The 21,516-nt window shown below is 38.1% G+C and overlaps 1 protein-coding gene across 3 annotated transcripts in view; it reads right to left on the reverse strand.

The window, feature by feature from the left end:
- The window catches only part of F13A1 (coagulation factor XIII A chain), a 165,805-nt gene that overhangs the window by 66,625 nt on the left and 77,664 nt on the right, over positions 1-21,516 (reverse strand). For all 3 annotated transcript variants that reach the window (XM_047102950.1, XM_047102948.1, XM_047102949.1), the window contains 2 exons: positions 4,925-5,099; positions 1,522-1,660 (listed from right to left, as the gene is read on the reverse strand). In XM_047102950.1, coding sequence (XP_046958906.1) covers positions 1,522-1,660; positions 4,925-5,099 — 314 coding nt within the window. The remainder of the gene's footprint in view (positions 1-1,521; positions 1,661-4,924; positions 5,100-21,516) is intronic.

Raw genomic sequence — 21,516 nt, forward strand, 5'->3', positions numbered from 1 at the left:
TGCTTACCATTGCTCAGATCATTCCCTTCAAATGAACTGCACTGTTTTTTATTCATAGTAGCACTCTGCTACTAGTTCGGCGATTTCCTCCTTGCAACATCCTCAAATGAGCGTTTACCAGCACTGGCAAGTTAACGCTGCTCCTACAACTGGGATTCATTCCTGTAACACGGGGGAGTTAAGGCACTTCTAACTTTTAATTTCTCTTAAAATGAGCTTGTAACTTCCTCCTATCCCCATTCGGATGCTTTTACAACTGACAGTGTTTTAGCTTTATTACTTATAAAGAACAACCATAGGAGATACATTTTTGGCTTGGAAATTCCAACTAGTTCAATGCCTGGCAGTTTTCCCCCATGCAGACCTCCATAAATATCTTTTACATTTGGATTTCTCCCCTCCTTTTAGAATATTGTTTTGGACTGAGCAGGTCCTGTGGACTAAGGAAATTTCTTTGGGATCTTAAACTCCCCATAGTCAGCTTGTGATGAAGTTGTTCAGGGCAGTGAAAGAACTATGTGGTTGGTATTAGTAACAATTTCAACTTTACTCCCATTTCTATTTCTTTTTTTAAAATAATCTTTAAACGTTTTTTTAATGTTTATTTTTGAGAGAGAGAGAGAGAGAGAGAGAGAGAGAGAGAGACAGAGCGCAAGGAGGGGAGGGTCAGAGAGAAAGGGAGACACAGAATCCAAAGCAGGCTCCAGGCTCTGAGCTGTCAGCACAGAGCCCGATGCAGGGCTTGAACTCATGAACCATGAGATCATGACCTGAGCCGAAGTCAGACGGTTGACCAACTGAGGCACCCACCCAGGCGCCCCAGACTCCCATTTCTATTTCTGATTGAAAGATGAAATCACAAATCAAGAAGAACCACATCTTTACATTCCAAGAGCAGTCCCATATTGCAAAGGCAAAAAAAAAAAAAAAATGTGGTTAAGGGTCAGGTGTATTTGCATTTTATTCTCGGCTTCTCAAGTATTTGACCTTGAGCAAATTACTTTAACCTTTCTGGGCCTCAGTTTCCTCATCTGTAAATGGCGATATAATAAGAACCCACATGATAAAGCTGTTCAAAGAATAAGATACGATCGACTACACACAGATACTGGTACATAGTAAGTGCTTAATAATTGTTAGATATATTACTCTTAGAGTATTGAGAAAGAGAATGCTGGGTTCCCATATGTCTGCCATTCACCATAATATTCTTATACTAAAGTAGAGAGCAGCTACTGTGGGCTCTGGCCTAAAGGCATAGCTAAAACTATGGGCTTTTTCAGTGGTTGCTGTCATAATGCAATGATCGATCTTTATTACTAGAAACGCAAACTGCCTGTTCAGTAACATTTCTCATTCATTGGCTGAAAACAATCTCTGCCAATCAGACATTTCTGACTATGGTATTGAACAATCCTTAAAATAGAATGGGAAGAAACATTAGGCCTAGCCTGTCTTGTGGTAAATGTGTAATATCACTTTAATATGATATCAGCAAATGCCCTTGTAAATCAAACTCACCACACCGAATCCTTGGTGAGTTTGGAGTTCACGTTCCCATCTTCTTCCAGGAAGATGTCCATTTGCAAATTGGCATCATTATCATGGGCTGAGAAATAATTGGTAACAACTCTCGCTGGTATCCCAAGGCATCGCAAAACTGGAAGCAAGGACAGACCACAATGAAACCCATCACCAAAATTTAATAAATACATAGTGAACAATCCCTTCTCATAAGGGATTTCCTTCTTTGCACGGGCTGTCCTCAAATGTTCCATACTGAAGAAGGGGGACTACTGTCAAGCTTTGGGACTATGGAGAGAAATCTTGCTGTGTGATCATTCAAAATAAGTGGAATAAAAGGAATAAAATCCCAATAACAGGGTTACAATTGTTTACTTGCTAATCATACAGTCATTAAAGTCATATTATTTTAGTTCATCTAATGGGACTATGTTGCTGAAAATAATTAAAAAAAAAAAACTCAGCTAATAGGAAGCTATGAAAGATGGCCTCAGTGGTGTTAGCTCTCCTGGTTGGAATTTGCTCTTGTGACACTTGGTAGAGGGCGACACTACAGATTCATTTTAATTGCTAGATAATAAATTACCTGGATGCATCTCTTGCCATATGTACCTAATGATTAAACTCAATCCAAATGCCCTCCCTGGCTCCCAGGATGCCAGACATCAGGGCTCATTGAAAATAATTCAGCTGACAATTTTAAGATTAATGACTTGGCTTGCCTTTTTTTCCCCCTCAGAATAGTTTAGCATTTTTAACCAAAGACTATCCACCTCCTTCAATAGAACAACCTTGGAAGTCCAAACTTAAGTCTGGTAGCGTCCAAGTGTCCTCATTAATGGACTTAATCTTAATACCCTAAACAAAAATGATGGCACTTACCCGCTTCCTGCTTCTGTCTTCCTCTATTGATTCACAGACCCTATTCAAGGCACAGTTTTACCAGTAGTATGATTGGCACCCTAGTTCTATTTCAGGCTGACCACTAATTCCCAAAATGAGGCTTGTTCCAGAGTCTGCCAAACTCATAATGTTAAGGACAGGTGAAGCCTGATACTGGGGCACCAGCAGCGCCTTCCTCCCAACTTCCCTCTTGGGGTTTATTCTTACTGTGACTTCCTCACATTGTGCTTCTGCCTTAGCTTACCACCAAAGCCTGTTTTTAGGAATAGACTTGATGACTCTTTCATACAAAAAGCATAAATGTGGGAATGCAAGCTGCTGCAGCCATTCTGGAAAACAGTATGGAGGTTCCTCAAAAAACTAAAAATAGAACTACCCTATGACACAGCAAATGCACTACTAGGCATTTATCCATGGGATACAGGTGTGCTGTTTCGAAGGGACACATGCACCCCAATGTTTACAGCAGCACTATCAACAATAGTCAAAGTATGGAAAGAGCCCAAATGTCCATCGATGGATGAATGGATAAAGAAGATGTGGTATATATATACAATGGAGCATTACTTGGCAATCAAAAAGAATGAAATCTTGCCATTTGCAACTATGTGGATGGAACTGGAGGGTATTATGCTAAGTGAAATTAGTCAGCCAGAGAAAGACAAAAATCATATGACTTCACTCATATGAGGACTTTAAGAGAAAAAAAAAGATGAACATAGGGGAAGGGAAACAAAAATAACATAAAAACAGGGATGGGGACAAAACAGAAGAGACTCGTAAATATGGAGAACAAACTGAGGGTTACTTGAGGGGTTGTGGGAGGGGGGATGGGCTAAATGGGTAAGGGGCACTAAAGAATCTACTCCTGAAATCATTGTTGCACTATATGCTAATTTGGATGTAAATTCTAAAAAATAAAAACTAAAAAAATAATTATTTTTGAAGATGTGAATGTTTAGCATTGTTAAGCAATAAAGTAACAAATATACAAATTATAAATAAAAAACAGTGAAAGAAAAGTGTAAATGGATGGAAGGTGTTCACTATTTTATCTGGTTCTAAGCCTGAAGGAATTACATTGGGATAGTGAAATTGTAGACAGCAGGAAGACACAAGGGAGAGAGGGTCCTTTCTGTGTTCCTGGAGGAATTTCCTATGAGAAGCTTCTCCCATAGGGTACCCTCCACATGGTCTGGGCTTGGGAACAGTGAGGGAGGGGGCTACCTCTAATTGTTATTCCATCATGAAGTTTAACTTCTGCTAGAACATCAGAGACCAGCACTTCTCCAAAACTGATACACTGGCCTTTATTTCTTTATTTCTTCTAAATATATTACTTTAGCCCTTGGATATACGCAAATGACTAAGAAAATAATCTTACCTAGTTGAATCCATAGAAAATCAAAACACACAACACAAGACTCACAATTTCTTTCCACTTGGCTATCACTGACTAATCTTGGACTATTACAAGTTTGAGCTAAAACTGTGAGGCTTCATGATCATTTATAAAAAATGGCCTCATCCTGGCTTCCAGCCACCAGTCCCTCCTTGATTTTTCTGATTAAAAGAAAAAATGCTAACTAGGTAAAAAACATTTTTTATTAACGAGCAAGCAGAAAGGACACTCCAACTTGAGCTTAATGTTTTCTCCAAGGCTGTAGAAATGGCAAGTGAATGGAAATCATTACCAATGATGAAGACATACTGAGATAAATGTATTTTTAAAAATATTCACTGAATTAACAATAATGTTGTCCAGATCTAGAGAAGCAAATGCCATTTCAAAAAATGATGCATGAGGCTGAGGAGAATAATTCTGTTCTCATATGTTTTCCCCTATAGATTAGATGTTGGGTGGATTAAAAACTAAAAGGGAAACTAGGGAGTAAAGATTGTTCATTAAGTTCTGATATCTAATTGCTCAGGGGCATTGAGATTTGCATGTAAAAATGGAGATGAGACCACCTGTCACAATCCCTACCACAGTTATGGTAAAAATTAAGTGCATATATTTATAAAACTTCTCAGTGATAAACAATAGGAGAGTAATAAGCATATTTATAACATTTTCAATAACAAATAAACAGTATATATCTTTTATTATTTATCACTTAAAATTTTGTTAATTTAGTCTTTTTAAAATGCGGGGGGGAGGGGGTGGGTGGTTACTGAAAAGAAAATGGCATATCTTTTCCCTCACAAAATTTCTTTGCCCCTGGGCCCCTTCCTCCCATTGCTCTTGGGGTTGAGTGATGGATTATGTAGGAAATAGTCCATCATCCTTTCTATAAAGATTCTGCAGTCAAAGAGAAACTATGAGCATATTTGGCCCAGTACAATTTAATTATGCATTGACTACATCCCAGAATAGCCATCCATAAATTCTAGAGAGCTAACAGGGGTTGCTAGATCTCTTTGCCAGTTTATAGATAAAATGTCTTCAAGTAAAATTCCCTTTACATTAAAAAATGTTACTCAATTGGATACTTACATGTGTTAAAGACACCAGCAAAAACCCAGCACTGACCATACCGGACTGGATTCTTAGTACTCTGGTATTCCAACAGAATGTCAACGCTTCCGGTCCAGGCTGATGGGGGGACACCATAGGCATAGATGTTGTCCCAGGATCCAACAAGGACACCTTCATCATCTTTGGCATTAACCTAAATGAGACCATGAGTGGTAAGAAGGAAGAAGGAACATTTAGAAGAGTTCCCTCTAGTCTCTGACATCAAGCAAGCTAAGGCATCCAGTGCCTTCCAAATGTCCTTCATGATAAAAACAATTCCACTACTGTTCCATTCACTGTTGTGTCATCAGGGAAAGTGACACAATAACTGTGCAAGAGAAAACCAAATAACCAAGGCTGCCTCTCAAATAACATATTATCGAAGTTAAGGTGGTATTGAATAGCAGCTAGGAAGAGTTGTAATGTCTTCACCACATGCTTAGGAAAAGATATGCCTAGGACACGGTCTGGTTGGAGTAGTGAGGAAGAGAGGAAGAGCACCCACAAAAGAAGACAGCTCAAATAGGGATCAAAGAGGGGCCTTGACTTTGTCGAAGGAGAATTCGAAACTGACACGTGACAAAAGACAGATAGGGAGAGTGGGGGCCTAAAGTCTGATGGTCTAGTGGCTTTTGACTTTTATGATAAATTGTAGACTCTAATGAACTGAAAAAGTAAGCAGATGTCATAGGAACCCTTAACAGTTAGTAAGACATTAAATTCTTATGAATATCTTACAATGTTTGTTTTAAACAAGTTGCAATAAAAAAAGTATTTCCTTTATGATTGCTTAAGATTTGGGTTTAGGGGCACCTGGGTGGCTCAGTCAGTTGGGCGTCTGACTTTGGCTCAGGTCATGATCTAATGGCTCGTGAGTTCAAGCCCCACGTCGGGCCTGGAGCTGCTTCCGATTCTATGTGTCCCTCTCTCTCTGCCCCTCCCCTGCTCGTACTCTGTCTGTCTCTCTCTCAAAAATAAATAAACATTAAAAAAATTAAAAAAAAAAGATGATTAGTGTTTATAGTTATGTTAAAAGATATCTTCATTTACAGGAAGGGCCTGGGTATTATAGTGTAAGTATGGGAGAGACTTAAAAATAGCATTCTTGAATATTTGGGTAAATCTTACTGCACATTCAGACCACAGTTTCTGGTAGCAGCAGACCTCGAGAGCAGGAAAAAAGACATTGTGTGTTTAGACATTAAAATGGTTAAGAAGTAACCCTTTCATGGCCTCAGTTTTTTGGAGGGCACTATTGAATCTTACCTCTCTTGGTGTTACTTTCATCATGTTTAATTATAGTTAGAAGATTGTCTAGGTAAGGAGCAGAGGGAGCTTTTCTAAAAACTGGTACCACTTCAACAATGGTTATATGGTGACATGACAAGGGGTTAGAGCCTTGCTCTTCAAAATGTTGTCTGTGGAACAGCAGCAGTATCCCCCCTGGGAGCTTGTTAGGAATGCAGGATCTCAGTCCCCACCATAAACCTACTGAGTCAGAGTCTGCATTTTAACAAAATCCCAGGGTGATTTCGTGCACATTAGCTTGAGAACATTAGGTTTAGTCTATGCCGAGAAGATATTAGCAAGCAATGTGAAATGTATGATTGAAGCAGGTGTGTTTGGATTATGAAAACCATGGAAGATACATTAAAATATAGTGCCTTTATGTGTTCAATGCCTTGCCAGTTAACAGCTCAGCCTCAGCACTTGCTCAGAGCCCTCTCTTAGGCTTACTGAGTTTAGTTGTATAGAAGTCTATTCTCCTCACTAGGTCATAAGTTCATTAGGAATAGAGATTTAAAAAAAAATCTATGTCTTTTTACTTTTAGCAAGAATTGGCAAAGAGTAGGTGCTCAATAGTGGTTGAATAACCACTTGTATATTCAACAAGCATATAGGTATTGTATATCTGAATAGGAATAAGACCTTCTCCCAGGAGAGAAATGAACAAGAAAACAATCAAGTGGAAGTAAAGTTTACTAATGTTAAGACAGAAAGATGTACAGGTAAGGTGGAGGCCCAAAGGAGGTAGTAGTCAGTTTCAACAGGTTGGAGGGTGGTGGTGGTTGTGGGTTGAATAGAGGAAATTACATGAAAGCTAGGTCTTGAGTGGCTGAGAGCCAGACAAGACCATCTACATAGTGGAAACAGTTTGAATAAATGCTTAGTGACATGAAACAATATGGCAGGTTCAGGCACCTGTTAGGAGCTCTGCATGGGTATCATGTAAATAAACAATAGCAGATGAAATAAATATAAAATATCAGAAGAAAACATGTGAAATGCGCAAACACCTTCTACTGTGAATGACAAACCTTCCACTGAAATACGAGATTTACTCTAGCACTGAGTATTTGGCATTTCCCAAAGAGGGTCCTTCTGGAAAGTGTTCTCTAGATCACCATTCAATTTGATTTAGATAAACTATTTCTTCTCCTTGATTCTGTCTGGTCAGGTTAAAGTTGGTTGATTTGTTTAATGTAGAAAAAAAGTAATTCTTTCAAGATTTCTGAAGGACCTTGTTCAGCTAATTGCAAACTCATGCCTTTGATGTAAACTTTGACTTTATCATGTAACTCTGTGAAATGACTGGGGTGCAACTGTGTTTAGTCAACCATTTTGGCTCTATTTATGATGAACATTTCTCTTTGCAGTTGAATTGATTATTTAAAAATCTGTGTCTGTTATAATGAAGCCTGAAGAGTGCCTTGGTAGGCTATGACGTAGTTTGGTCTTTGTGGATAGGCAGTCTCAGGTTTAACTCACATTACCATTGCCTTATCCTTATCCTTGAGAAATAGAATAGGGCCTATGAATCTCAGAGGAAAAAAAGTTCCTAAATTATGGTTCTAATGACTGATTTTCAAACAGATAGCTATTAACTAGGAGGACTATTTATAGCATTTGGCTGAACCCAGTCAGCTAAGGGGAAGAGAAAAAAAAGCTCTCTCCTCTACAGACCTTATAATTGTGAATGCTGAGCTGTTTCCCTGTTGCTAGATAAATCACAACTCTCATTTATTAGCATTTGGTTGGATTAGCTACTGTTTTCTAATTAGAATATTGATTTCTGAGGAGCCCAGACACTGAAAGAGGTAAGTCTTTAGTGACACATGTAAAGAGTTAAAGTAATATCTCCCTCCATAGACAACAAGATACGTTTGGGGGGAAACTTCAAGGGCATGCTGGTCTTTCTTCATGCCACAGTTGACTGTTTTAATACCCTGTCATGAACTCAGAGTTTGACCAGTGTCAGAATGAAATGTCTTGGACTTGTATCATTGGTGGTCTAGGAGACATTATGAGCCAAGGATTTTGGACAGGGAGTGTTATTCAACTACATTGAGTTTGCACTAAATTGTCCTCCTGTAATATCTATAATATGGGAAAAGTGAAAAACCAGGCCCCCCCTAAGTCATTATCAGCAACCCAGTGGCATAATTCAGCAAACTACAAAACCCGGTTCCAAGAAAAATTGAGGAATATATATTGGACTAGAGAAGCAGCATGACTCAGCACCTGACCCTCATCAGTTTCTCAGAGGCCCTACTGTCAAGTCCACAAAATCCTGAGACTTCTCAGTAGTATTTCAAAATCTGTAAAGAAACTAACCAAATTAAAATGCTGATCTTTTTCTTGTTCTGACCAGAACAGTGGAAATAACTGCTGTGGAGAAATGGGTGAGAAATGGTCTGCACCTCTAAAGAGGGAGACATTCTGGGACTACAGTGGGGAAATGACCTACAGTCTGAAAGTTGCCCTGCCCTTCATGAGCTACATCTCCAATTAGATGGGGTGGATTCTCGGATGAGAAATTTAACAGAACCTTATAAGGAAGAGCAGAGCTCCAGTATTCTAACAGACTCTGCCATCTCTTCAGCTTCCCTTCCCTCCCCCTTCCAGCTTTTCTCAGGGTACTGGAGAGTAGATAGAATGAAATACATTTGCCTTAAACTGTAGTTCAGAGGAGAAATCCAACTAGTCTTAGATTGGGAAGTGTCAACATTTCACCTACAGTATATTAGAGCAAACAGGACACTTGGAGAAAGTTATGCAAGTATTTATACTTGCAAAGGGGGAGGGAGAGAAGGAAGAAGGGAGGAGAGAGAGAGGGAGAGAGAGAAAGGGAGGGAGAGAAGGGAAGAAAGGGATAGAGAGAGGGGATGAGAGACAGAGGGGGAGGGAGGGAGATAAAGAGAGGAGGAGAGAGGGAGGAAGACAGACAAAGAGGGAGAGAGGGAGGGAGGGAGAAAAAGAGAGGAAGATAGGGAAAGAGGGAAAGAGAGAGAGGGAGGGAGAAAGGGAGGGAGAAATATAGGGAGAGAGAGCTAGAGGGAGAGAAAGGAAGGGAGAGAGAAAGAGAAGGAGGGAGGGAGGGAGAGAAGGAGGAAGGAAAGGGGGGGCAGAGAGGGAGGAAGAGGAACACAGAGAGAGATGGAGAGAGAGAGGGAGGGTGAGAGAGAGGGAGAGAGAATATGAAAAAAAATAATACATAGAAGAAAGTAAAAGTAGGAAACAAGGAATTTTCTCACAATCTCTTAGGAGATCATAGATCTAAATGAACAAATTGAAGATCAAATGACATCATCATGGAACTCAAAATAAAGTATAAACTATAAGGAACAGAGTAGATATTGTTAAAAAATAAAATTAATGATATAGAAAAAAGCTTGAGATAAAGGAAGTACTATGAAAAATATAATAAGGTTAAGTTATTTGGAGATGAGGTAATAGTTATTGAAAAAAGGATGATACAACATAAGAATAATTATTATCTTTAAAACAGAGAACCCAATAAATGAAGCATAATATGTATTTATGACATAAGAAAATTTTACCTAATTGAGGAAACATTGAATTTATACTTTAAAAGGACAATCTGAGGAGTGCATGGGTGAATCAGTCAGTTGAGAGTCTGACTTCGGCTCAGGTGATGATCTCACGGCCAGTGAGTTCAAGTCCCATGTCAGGGTCAGTACTGACAGCTCAGAGCCTGGAGTCTGCTTTGGATTCTGTGCCCCCCTCTCTCTCTGCCTCTCCCCTGTTCATGCTCTGTCTCTGTCTCTCAAAAATAAATAAACATTAAAAATTTAAAAATAAATAAATAAAAGTACAATCTGTGCTCTGAGGTGACTTGATGTAGAATTCTCACTGCTTAGGAACTTTAATTAATTAAGCTATTCGAACTCAAGAATAAAGAAATAATTGTTCAGTCATATAGACAGAAAATGCAAACTAGCAACAAGGGAGGAAATTAGGCTGTCTTTAGACTTCTCCACAACACCATTCACTGGCAAAACACAGTCAATCAATATTTACACAGTCCTGAGAGAAAGGTTGGCCCAAGAATGTTATGCACAGCTAAGAGGTTCTGTAAGTATAAAGGCAGCCAGCACTCATTTTCAAACATGAAGAATCTCAGGGAATACACCATCCATTATAACCAAACTACTTGAAAAATGATATCAAGATAATTAAAGGCTGAATCAAACAAAGAACCCAGGAACAGAGACACTGTGGTAAGAGATCTAGTGATGAGAAAAACTCATGTATGTTTAAAAACCTTTGGGAATTATGGTATCAGAATGAATATGAATTTTAAAATTTGATAATATAATGATAACAATTTTAAAAAGATTAGACATGAGGGAGGAAAGAGGAGAGGGAGAATGGAAGTATTGATGTTTTAATGTGTTGGTCTCTCTTAGGTAATTAACATCATCTAAAATTAAAACATAATCTAAAAATATATAATTATTCTTTTAATGGTTTTAATAGTTTTTAAATAATCTTAGAGGGATCTGTTAAAAACAGTATTTCTTGTAGTGAAGAAACATTTATTTGAAGTTTAACAATGTCTTCTGTTGCAATTCAGAGTTTTATTTCTGTGAAAGCAAAACTTAATGATTAAATAAGACTTAAAATTAAATAGAATTTGAGTACACTTAAATGTAATGCTTTTTTAAATAAAATAGCACAACACTATTTGGCATAAAGGGAAGCAAACAGATTAATGGAACACAATATAGAACACAGAAATAGACTCCAGCAATATAGTTAACTAGTTTTTGACAAAGTTGCAAAGATAATTTCATGATCAAAGTATAATCGTTACAACAAATGGTGCTGGAACAATTGGATATTCATATGCAAAAATGAACTTTGATGCATACTTTGTCCCATATAAAAAATTATCTCAAAATGGATCATATACCTAAATATAAAGCCTAAAACTATAAACTTCCAGAAGAAAACAGGAAAAATAATTTATACCCTTTGGTTAAGCAAAGATCTCTTTGATATAATACAAAAAAGAAGAAAGAAAGAAAGAAAGAAAGAAGAAAGAAAGAGAGAAAAGAAAAATGATTCATAAGGATATACTTACAAATTAATTGGAATTCATCAAATTATGAACTTTTGCTCATTGAAAGACATCATTAAGAGAATGAAAAGGTATGTCCAGAGTGAGGGAAAATATTTGCAAATCACATATGTGGTAAAGGACTTGTATTCAGAATATGTAAAGAACACTATAAACTCAATAATAAGAAAAAGAACAAAATTTAAAACCATGGGGAAAATATTTGAACAGATACCACATCAAAGAAGATACATGGATGGCAAACAAACACAACCAAAGATGCTCAACATCATTAGTCAGAGGGAAATGCAAATTAAACCCACAATGAGATAACATTATACACCTGTTAGAAAGTCTAAAATTGAAACTGAACCACTTTCTTACACCATACACAAAAATAAATTCAAAATGGATGAAAGACCTAAATGTGAGACAGGAAACCATCAAAATCCTAGAGGAGAACACATGCAGCAACCTCTTTGACCTTGGCTGCAGCAACTTCTTACTAGACACATCACTGAAGGCAAGGGAAACAAAAGCAAACATGAACAATTGGGACTTCATCAAGATAAAAAGCTTCTTCACAACAAAGGAAACAATCAACAAAACTAAAAGGCAGCCTATAGAATGAGAGAAGATATTGGCAAATAACATATCTGATAAAGGGTTAGTATCCAAAATCTATAAAGAACTTATTAAACTCAACACTGAAAAAACAATGCAGTTAAGAAATGGGCAGAAGACATGAATAGACACTTTTCCAAAGAACACCTCCAGATGACTAACAGGCACATGAAAAGATGCTCAACATCAGTCATCATCAAGGAAATACAAATAAAAACCATGATGAGATACCACCTCACACCTGTCAGAAAGGCTAAAATTAACAACACAATAAACAACAGGTGTTGGTGAGGATGGGAGAAAGGGGAACCCTTTTGCACTGCTGGTGGGAATGCAAACTGGTGCAGCCATTCTGGAGAATAGTATGGAGGTTCCTCAAAAAACTAGAAATAGAACTACCCTATGATCCAACAATTGCACTATTAGGTATTTACCCAAAGGATACAAAAATAGAGATTCTAAGGGGAACATGCACCTTGATTTCTATAGTAGCATCATCAACAGTAGCCAAACTCTGGAGAGAGTCCAAATGTTCATCAACTGATGAATGGAAGAAGAAGAAGATGTGGTATACACACACAATGGAATATTACTTAGCCATAAAAATGAATGAAATCTTACCATTTGACATGATGTGGATGGAGCTAGAATGTATTATGTTAAGTGAAATAAGTCAATCAGAGAAAGACAAATATCATATGATTTCACTCAAGTATGGAATTTAAGAAACAAAACAGATGAGCACATGGGAAAGGGTTCAACAAAGAGAGGGAAATAAAGTACAAGAGACTCTTTTATCCCTTTATTTTTATTTTTTTATTTTTTATTTTTTTAAATATGAAATTTATTGTCAAACTGGTTTCCATACAACACCCAGTGCTCATCCCAAAAGGTGCCCTCCTCAATACCCATCACCCACCCTCCCCTCCCTCCTACCCCCCATCAACCCTCAGTTTGTTCTCAGTTTTTAAGAGTCTCTTATGCTTTGACTCCTTCCCTCTCTAACCTCTTTTTTTTCCCCTCCCCCATGGACTTCTGTTAAGTTTCTCAGGATCCACATAAGAGTGAAAACATATGGCATCTGTCTTTCTCTGTATTACTTATTTCACTTAGCATAACACTCTCCAGTTCCATCCATGTTGCTACAAAAGGCCAGATTTCATTCTTATTGCCATGTAGTATTCCATTGTGTATATAACCCACAATTTCTTTATCCATTCATCAGTTGATGGACATTTAGGCTCTTTCCATAATTTGGCTATTGTTGAAAGTGCTACTATAAACATTGGGGTACAAGTGCCCCTATGCATCAGCACTCCTGTATCCCTTGGGTAAATTCCTAGCAGTGATACTGCTGGGTCATAGGGTAGATCTATTTTTAATTTTTTGAGGAACCTCCATACTGTTCCAGAGTGGCTGCACCAGTTTGCATTCCCACCAACAGTGCAAGAGGGTTCCCGTTTCTCCACATCCCCTCCAGCATCTATAGTCTCCTAATTTGTTCATTTTAGCCACTCTGACTGGCATGAGGTGATATCTGAGACTCGACAATAGAGAACAACTGAGAATTGATGGAGGGTGGTGGGTGGGAGATGCGCTAGACGGATGATAGGTATTAAGGAGGGCACTTGTTGTGATAAGCACTGGGTGTGTATGTAAGTGATGAGTCACTGAATTCTACTTCTGAGACCAATATTGCACTATATGTTAGCTAACTAAAATTTAAATAAATAAAAAAAGGCTGATGATATCAAGTGTTGGGAAGATGTGAATGCCTGGGACTCTCACACCCTGTTGGTGGTGATGTAAAATGGTACAACCACTTTGGCAGTTTCTTAAAAATTAAACACACACCGGGGCGCCTGGGTGGCGCAGTCGGTTAAGCGTCCGACTTCAGCCAGGTCACGATCTCGCGGTCCGTGAGTTCGAGCCCCGCGTCAGGCTCTGGGTTGATGGCTCAGAGCCTGGAGCCTGTTTCCGATTCTGTGTCTCCCTCTCTCTCTGCCCCTCCCCCGTTCATGCTCTGTCTCTCTCTGTCAAAAATAAATAAACATTGAAAAAAAAAAATTAAAAAAAAAAAAAATTAAACACACACCTATCATATGACCTGACATCCCTCTCCTAGGTATTTAAGAAAAATAAAAGCTTATGTCTATACAAAGGCTTTTGCATGAACAATCTTAGCTTTATTTGTAAGAGGAAAAAACTGGAAACAGCCCAAATGTCCATCAACAAGAAAGTAGATAAACAAATTGTGGTTCTTCTATAGAATGGAGCACTACTCAGCATTATAAAGGAATACAAACAATAGCATGAATGAATCTCAAAATGAGATAAAGAAGCCTGAGCTAGACAAAAAAAAGAGTGATAACTGCATGATTCCACTTATGTAAAATTCTAGAAAATATAAATCAATGTGTAATGACAGAAAGCACAACAGTGATTGCTTGGGGATGGTAGACCAAGCAGAGAATCATCAAAATGAGAAATTAGAAAGTAAATATCTGAAGAGCAGCAGATATTCGCATTATTTTCATGTTAGAGATGATTTCATGGGTGCATCAAAATTATCAAAATGCATTCCTTAAATATGTGCATTTTATTGTAAGTTAACTATATCTTAACAAGGCTATAAAAAGTAAGTGTACTACTTTTTAAACTACCATCTACAGTATAGTGCCATTTATTGTTTTATATTGTTTTTAATGTTTATTTATTTTTGAGAGAGAGACAGAGTGTGAGCAGGGGAGGGGCAGAGAGAGAGGGAGACACAGAATCCAAAGCAGGCTCCAGGCTCTGAGATGGTGATGGAGGGTGGTGGGTGGGAGATGGGCTAGATGGATGATGGGTATTAAGGAAAGCATTTTCTGTACTTGGGTATATATATATATATATATATGTGTGTGTGTGTGTGTGTGTGTGTGTGTGTATCTGAATCCCAGGCTTAGGCCCATGGGGTGTGGTTACACTGGGTTTGTTCATATATAGCAAAGGGCAAAGACAGTGCTCTTTGAGGCCAACATTTCAGGAGTTGAGCCATCGGGGACTGGAGACTGTGGGAAATCCAGTCAGGAAATAGTGCTTTTTGGGTGAGAGGCCCTTTGAATGGTGTGGCTGCAGCAGGACTGGCCTATGCTTTGTTCTGAAGTGAGATTGCCAGTAGATCAGCTACTGTGATGTTAAGGCCTGGTGCTGGCATTGCACAGTAGACCTCCACTCCAGGGTCAGAATAAGTCCTGGGTTCCTGTACAATTCAAAGGGCAGGGAGGGACTTAAAGCATAACCAATACTGGATTTCTCTGTAATTTTGGTCTTGGAGAATTGGACAGATTTTTAACTGATATTGAACAATAAAGAGAAGTGACATTTCTTGATTCTCCAATTTCCAAAAACTATACTTTTACATTTTGTATAATTACAGTTTTTTTCTGCTTCTTTTTAATTATATAAAGGTATTTTTCCTACCCTGTGTGCACACTGTATATGGCTATGATGAAATGACTTTTGTTTGTTATAAACCTATTATATTTTGTTAAATTTCATTGTTAAAAGTTATGTTCTCATAAAGGCTAGGATTTCTGTAAATCTTGTAGAATACAGTTTTATACCTAATCCTGTCTATGACGGTTTCTGGAAGACCTCTGGATATAAAATCTGGGTTACATGAACTAGCTTCAAAGATAGAGAGTTAAATTTGGGCAGGAAAATAATTATTCCTTGAGTAAAATTCTTTCCAGATTTTTGTGAACCACAGCCCCCAGCTACAATCTGGTGGTGATCAATCTTAGCTGTAGGTGGAAGTGGTATAGTGGATGTCAAATAGTACCCATGACATTCTAGGGATTTGCAAAAGTAGCTCAGCGGTCACTGTGTTGGGGGGAGTGGAGAAGGAGATGATTGAGTGGTAGTGGTGTTGGCTTCAGGCACCATCTCTCTGCAATGACAACAGCTCTTCCTTTCTCTCTTTCTCTATTTCTCTTTCTTTCTTTCTTTCTTTCTTTCTTTCTTCTCCTTCCTTCCTTGTTCCTTCCTTCCTTCCTTCCTTCCTTCCTTCCTTCCTTCCTGTACTTGGGTTCAAGTGATATTTGCTTTAAAAATCATTCCAAAAAGTAAACTTTGAAAATTCATTCATCTTGTAATGTAGAGATCTGTTACTTGTATTTGTCCTGTTGTTTGTCAAGTCATGTGGTGAGTGTAAAAAGGGAGATGAGCAAATACATGAAAGAAACAGGGTAGTGAGAACTCTCTTTCTTCCCTTGCCTGGATTTTCATCTCTGATCCTTTTGGGGCTTTCATAACACCTCTAACAGCTGGGATTTTGAGTGAGAAAGCCATCTATTATCTCCTTGGCTTTTCATAGTGGTGGGCTTAATAAGCTTTTTTTCTGACTCAGTACTATTAGAAATGTCATACTCTCTTCTTGGAATGCCCTTCCATTCTCAAACCCTTTCTTTACATAGCACATGTCTACTGATTCTTTGCAACTCAGTTGGTTTCATTCTGGAAATCTTTACGTATAACTTTAAACTTTTGTTCCTTAAAACATATTATTGAGAAAATTTAATTTTCTGGGAAAAATATCTTCTACACACATCTGACAAGGACATGCATTCAGAATATATAGAGAACTACAGCTCAATAATAAAAAGACAACCAATCCAATAAAAAAGTGGGCAAAGACTTGAAAAGATACTACACTGTAAAAGATATATGAATGGCTAATAAATGCACGGAAAAGTGCTCAATCATTAGTTATCAGAGAAATAAAAATTAAAATCCCAATGAAATACCACTATGCACCCACTAGAATGGTTAAAAATTAAGAAAGCTGAAACACCAAGAAAAGGTGGAGCTGTGGAAAAACTGGAACTCTCCTGTATTGCTACCAGGCATGTAAATGGACCAATCACTTTGGAGAACTGGCAGATTATTATAAAGTTAAACTTACACAGACCCTATGACATAGGCATGCCACCTATAACTACTTGCCCCAGAGATATGAAAGATTAAGTACAAGACTTGTACAAGAATGTTAATAGCAGCTTTATTCATAATGGCCCCAAATTGGAAATATCTCAAATGGCCATCAACAGGTGAATGGACAGACAAATTATGACACAGAATACAATGAAATGCCACTTAGCAATAAGAAAGGATACATTAAAGACAAGTGCAAAAACCAATTGAATACAATAAGCCAGTCCCCAAAAGTACATACTGTATAAATCCATTTATGTGAAGTTTAAGAACAGGCAAATCTAACCTATTGCAAAAAAACAGAATGGCCATTGCCTATGAGGGTGTGGATTGACTAGGAGAAAGCACAAGGGAAATTTCTGGGCTGAAGATAATGTCTATATTTTGGTGTTAGAGATTACCTCAATCCAAACTCACTGAAATTTGCATTTAGTATCAATGCATTTCACTGTACATAAATTTTACTTCAAGAAAGAAAAAAAAATGAATCAACCCTACCCTATATTGTGAAGCATATAATCACTCTTATGCAAATGGCCTTTGGTATATTTACTCAACACAAGCTCTGACAGGGGTGGGTAATTAGTTTCACTTTTCATGAAATCCTTTACAACTAGAGATTATTAACCTTGTCTCCCTTAGTAACTGAGGATTCTTCTTTGGCCAAAACATATTTTACTAATTGATAATCATGAGAGAAATAACCAAATGTGGACAAAGAGAGAGATTGGGATTTTAAACTCTTCAAGTGTCTGCTTTTTACATTGCTATCCCACTGCTGTATGGTGTAGAGCTGGTATAGATAAGCCTCCAAAAACATCTGAATGAAAGGAATAGATGAGCCAGAAAGGCAAAAAATCAGAGTAGAAACAGGAAAGGAGAAAGCTGTCATGGAGGAGAGAGGAGAAGGAAAGGGTTAGAAAAGAACCCAAAGTGCATAATAGTGTGTGGTGTATCCTAAAGGCTTTCCTGCATTTTATCTGTCCATCCTGGCAGTGGTTGTCCCAGGAGACCAGAGCAGCCCCGACTGCACAAGTTGGTGGGAGCTCTGAAAAGCATCCCTGTGTTTCAGAAATTGCCTATGTGATTACAAAATAGATGCAGCATTGAAACCTCATTCCAGGAAGCAATTCAGGGACAGCAGACATTTAGATTGACTATGATTATCACATTCGAGAGATGGTTTGTAATAAATGTCTGTTTTTCTCCAAAAATATGGGGAGAACAGGCATAAGAAATGTAACCTTAATAATTGAGAAATCAAGCTGTTTGCCCACAAATGGAAACTTCATTACATTGCTGACTTATAAGAGAAAAAAATGATGTCGGTTTACTGTCCTCTCCCCACCACCCCCTCACCTAAAAGGGAAGGATTGAATCAGACAGGGCTTGTAAAAGGTATTATATTTGTATCCAAGGAGCTCATGTGATATGGAAAGCAGACAGGTGGAAAGGACAAACCTAGGGAAATATGACATTGTGTATGGAAGGCTGGGGTCAGGCAACCTGAGATCCATTTGCAGTACTACCAGTCATCTTGGGCAAGTCATTTAACTTCCTGATACCTCATTTCTTCATCTGCATGTTGCTTGCCCATAGAATGAATACAATTTCTTAAAAATGGCTATGAAAACAATTCTGTTGGGTAAATTCCACTTTCCTACTGGTTTCCAATGTATTTGTTAACTGTCAAAATTCTTCAAAAAGCGAAAATGAAAATCCCTAGTGAATAAGGTGACATTAAGGTAGCATGTTTGGCTTAAAATCATCGTTGGATTGCCTCCCTCATTCCTGAAGTATAGAAATGCCTCCTATGCTTAGGGAACCCTCAACTCCAAATTTAAGGGTTTAAAACAATCTTTTTAGAATTGGTATTTTAGTATTTAATGCTTTTGGACTACAATCACATTTTTCATTAATTCTAACCTATAGATTCTGGAAAGTTGCCATCACTGGGGGCCCTCACTGACTGAGGTACATCACCATTGGAAAAGTTATAAAGAGGCACAGAAGGCTCTTAACTTTTCCTGCTATCCCAAAGTGAAGAATGTTATTTCTGACATTCCTGGGCCTGAATCATAGAGAAAGAATTAAAATACAAAATCCAAATCGATTTTCAACCTAAAAACTCTGGGTGGGGACTCAAATCCATCATGAAGCCTACCTCTGGCAATGGTCAACAGCCTGGAAATTTTAACTCCTAGGCATCTGTAGAGTTAGTAATGCAGGTGTGTATGTGTGTGTCATTGCCACTCTTCCAAAACATCAAAAGGAAGTGATATCTTTACTTTTGCAAAGATGGCAGCAAATAACATTCAGTGTGCTCTCACTGATTACCTGGTGGTGGTGATCACCTCTACTGCCATTAAAAGTTCTGATTTGCAATTATATAAATCTTTGACACAGGAATGGGGAAACTAATTATTACTACATAATCATGCTTTTTTGATAGATGAATTTTTTTCAAGAATAAGATCCACCTAGGGAAATGTGAAAAAGCTCCACAGTGGTGGCATGATGGGGACAATAGCCATTGAGTACATGGGTCCTCAGTTCACTCCAATAAAGAGGGTTTTAGTTGCTTATAAGCCTAAGACTCAGCTAGATGGTGTTTTTTAAATTTGTATTTTATTTATTTTTATTTGTTATTTATTAAAAAAAAATATTTAAGCTTATTTATTTATTTTGAAAGAGAGAGAGCAAGCACGAGTGGGGTAGGGGCAGACACAGAGGGAGAGAGAATTCCAAGCAGGCTCTGTGCTGACAGCACACAGGGCTTGAACTCATGAATCGTGAGATCATGACCTGAGCCAAGATCAAGAATCAGGCCCTTAACCAACAGAGTCACCCAGGTGCCCCTATATCTTATTTAAAAAAAATAAGTAAGTAAAACTGTTAGGGAACTGTGTTGTGGTTGGTCTGAATGATTAGGGGAATAGACCTCATGTTTTCATCTATGACTTTATAGTTTAGCTGGGATGACTGAGGGGTGGAATTTCTAACCTAAGTGAATTTTTGAAATGTACTGAGTAATCATGCTAGTTTGTTGCTTGAAGAGGTTTGCTCAACATGAAGTTTCCAGTAAGATGCCAAAGTCAACAACTAGAGAAAAATTAAAATGTGGTTTTGTAGTAAGCCTCCTGTGGAACTCCTTGGAAAAATATCAAAGGAGTAGTGATGTCACTACTGTTTTTTTACATACATGGAAAGAAAAAAAAACCTTTCTAAATACCAGGACAAAGAGGAGTGGAAGTAAAATGGGTAAGGTAAAAAATAACTCTATTTTCAGTTTATCCGTGAGATCATGTATACTGAGGTATCAGAAGCCCTGAAGTCCGTCTCGTCCACAAGGCCTGCAGTCATTCATCTTGTACTGGGCCCTATGAAACTCTAGGACCTCCCTCCAGTTGTGGTCAGTTTGATTTACTAACTGGAGTTCAAGGTATTTTTTTATAACACAAAGGAGTATACCAAACATCGATTGGTTAAAAAAAGTTCAGTGTTGAGTTAGTTCCCAAAAGGCACAGTCAGAACAGGGTATTAATGGGGATTAATGATGGCACTGTGGTTCGATATTAGCAAAAGACCAGGGTTAAAAATAAATGTGCATACCTCAAGGGAAGCAGGAAAGTCCAGGCTGGCATCATATAAAGACTGGAATTTTAAAATATATAACTATATTGAATTTTTTCCTCTCCTTCCTTCTAAAATTTCCCAATAATGTCACAATTTTATTATCATCATCATCATTATCATCATCATCATCATCATCATCATCATTGAATTAAGCCCCTAAAAGAGTAAATTAGCTCCAACTACATTTTCCTGCACTGCTTTTGGTAACTGGATCTTTGAGCATAATTTCCACCATGGAGAAGGGTTTCCATGAATAATATCATGGTTTACTATTGCTATGGGCCCTTGTCAGCCATGCTTTTACTTCTTTATCCAATATCCCAACACTTGTCAGGCCAGTGGTTAGTCCTGGGAAAACTCCAAGCAAAGCTCGAGAGATATGGTTTCCCATACAACCCCATGCTTATTTCATCAGAGAATATGCCATGCTGTGTTGAAATTTTCTATTCATCAGTCTGTCTTTTCTACTAAACCATAAGCTCTTGGAAGGCAGAAATTATGTTTTGCCTACAGATGTATCCCACTATCTTTTTAAAAAAATTTTTTTAATGTTTATTTATTTTTGAGACAGAGAGAGACAGAGCATGGACAGGGGAGGGGCAGAGAGAGAGGGAGACACAGAATCTGAAACAGGCTCCAGGCTCTGAGCTGTCAGCACAGAGCCCGACATGGGGCTTGAACTCACGGACCGTGAGGTCATGACCTGAGCAGAAGTCGGACGCTTAACCGATCAAGCCACCCAGGCGCCCCTGTATCCCACTATCTAGACTGGTAGATTCTCAACAATTACTTGTTGAATGCATGAGTTAATATTGGGTGTTTTACCACCATAGGCGTCATTATAGCAGTCACTACCACCAATACCACCATCAAGCCATATTTAGTACCTCATCCTCTTTTGGAACTCTTTCCTCAGGGATCCAATGCCTGTAGCTAGTCAGAATTCTTTTATATTTCCACCTTCTTTCGC

Source organism: Lynx rufus, unplaced genomic scaffold (genome assembly GCF_022079265.1).
Source record: "Lynx rufus isolate CCGP_SWC_20201006 ecotype Redwood Valley unplaced genomic scaffold, mLynRuf1.p SCAF_6, whole genome shotgun sequence".
In the NCBI taxonomy this organism is placed as follows: domain Eukaryota; kingdom Metazoa; phylum Chordata; class Mammalia; order Carnivora; family Felidae; genus Lynx; species Lynx rufus.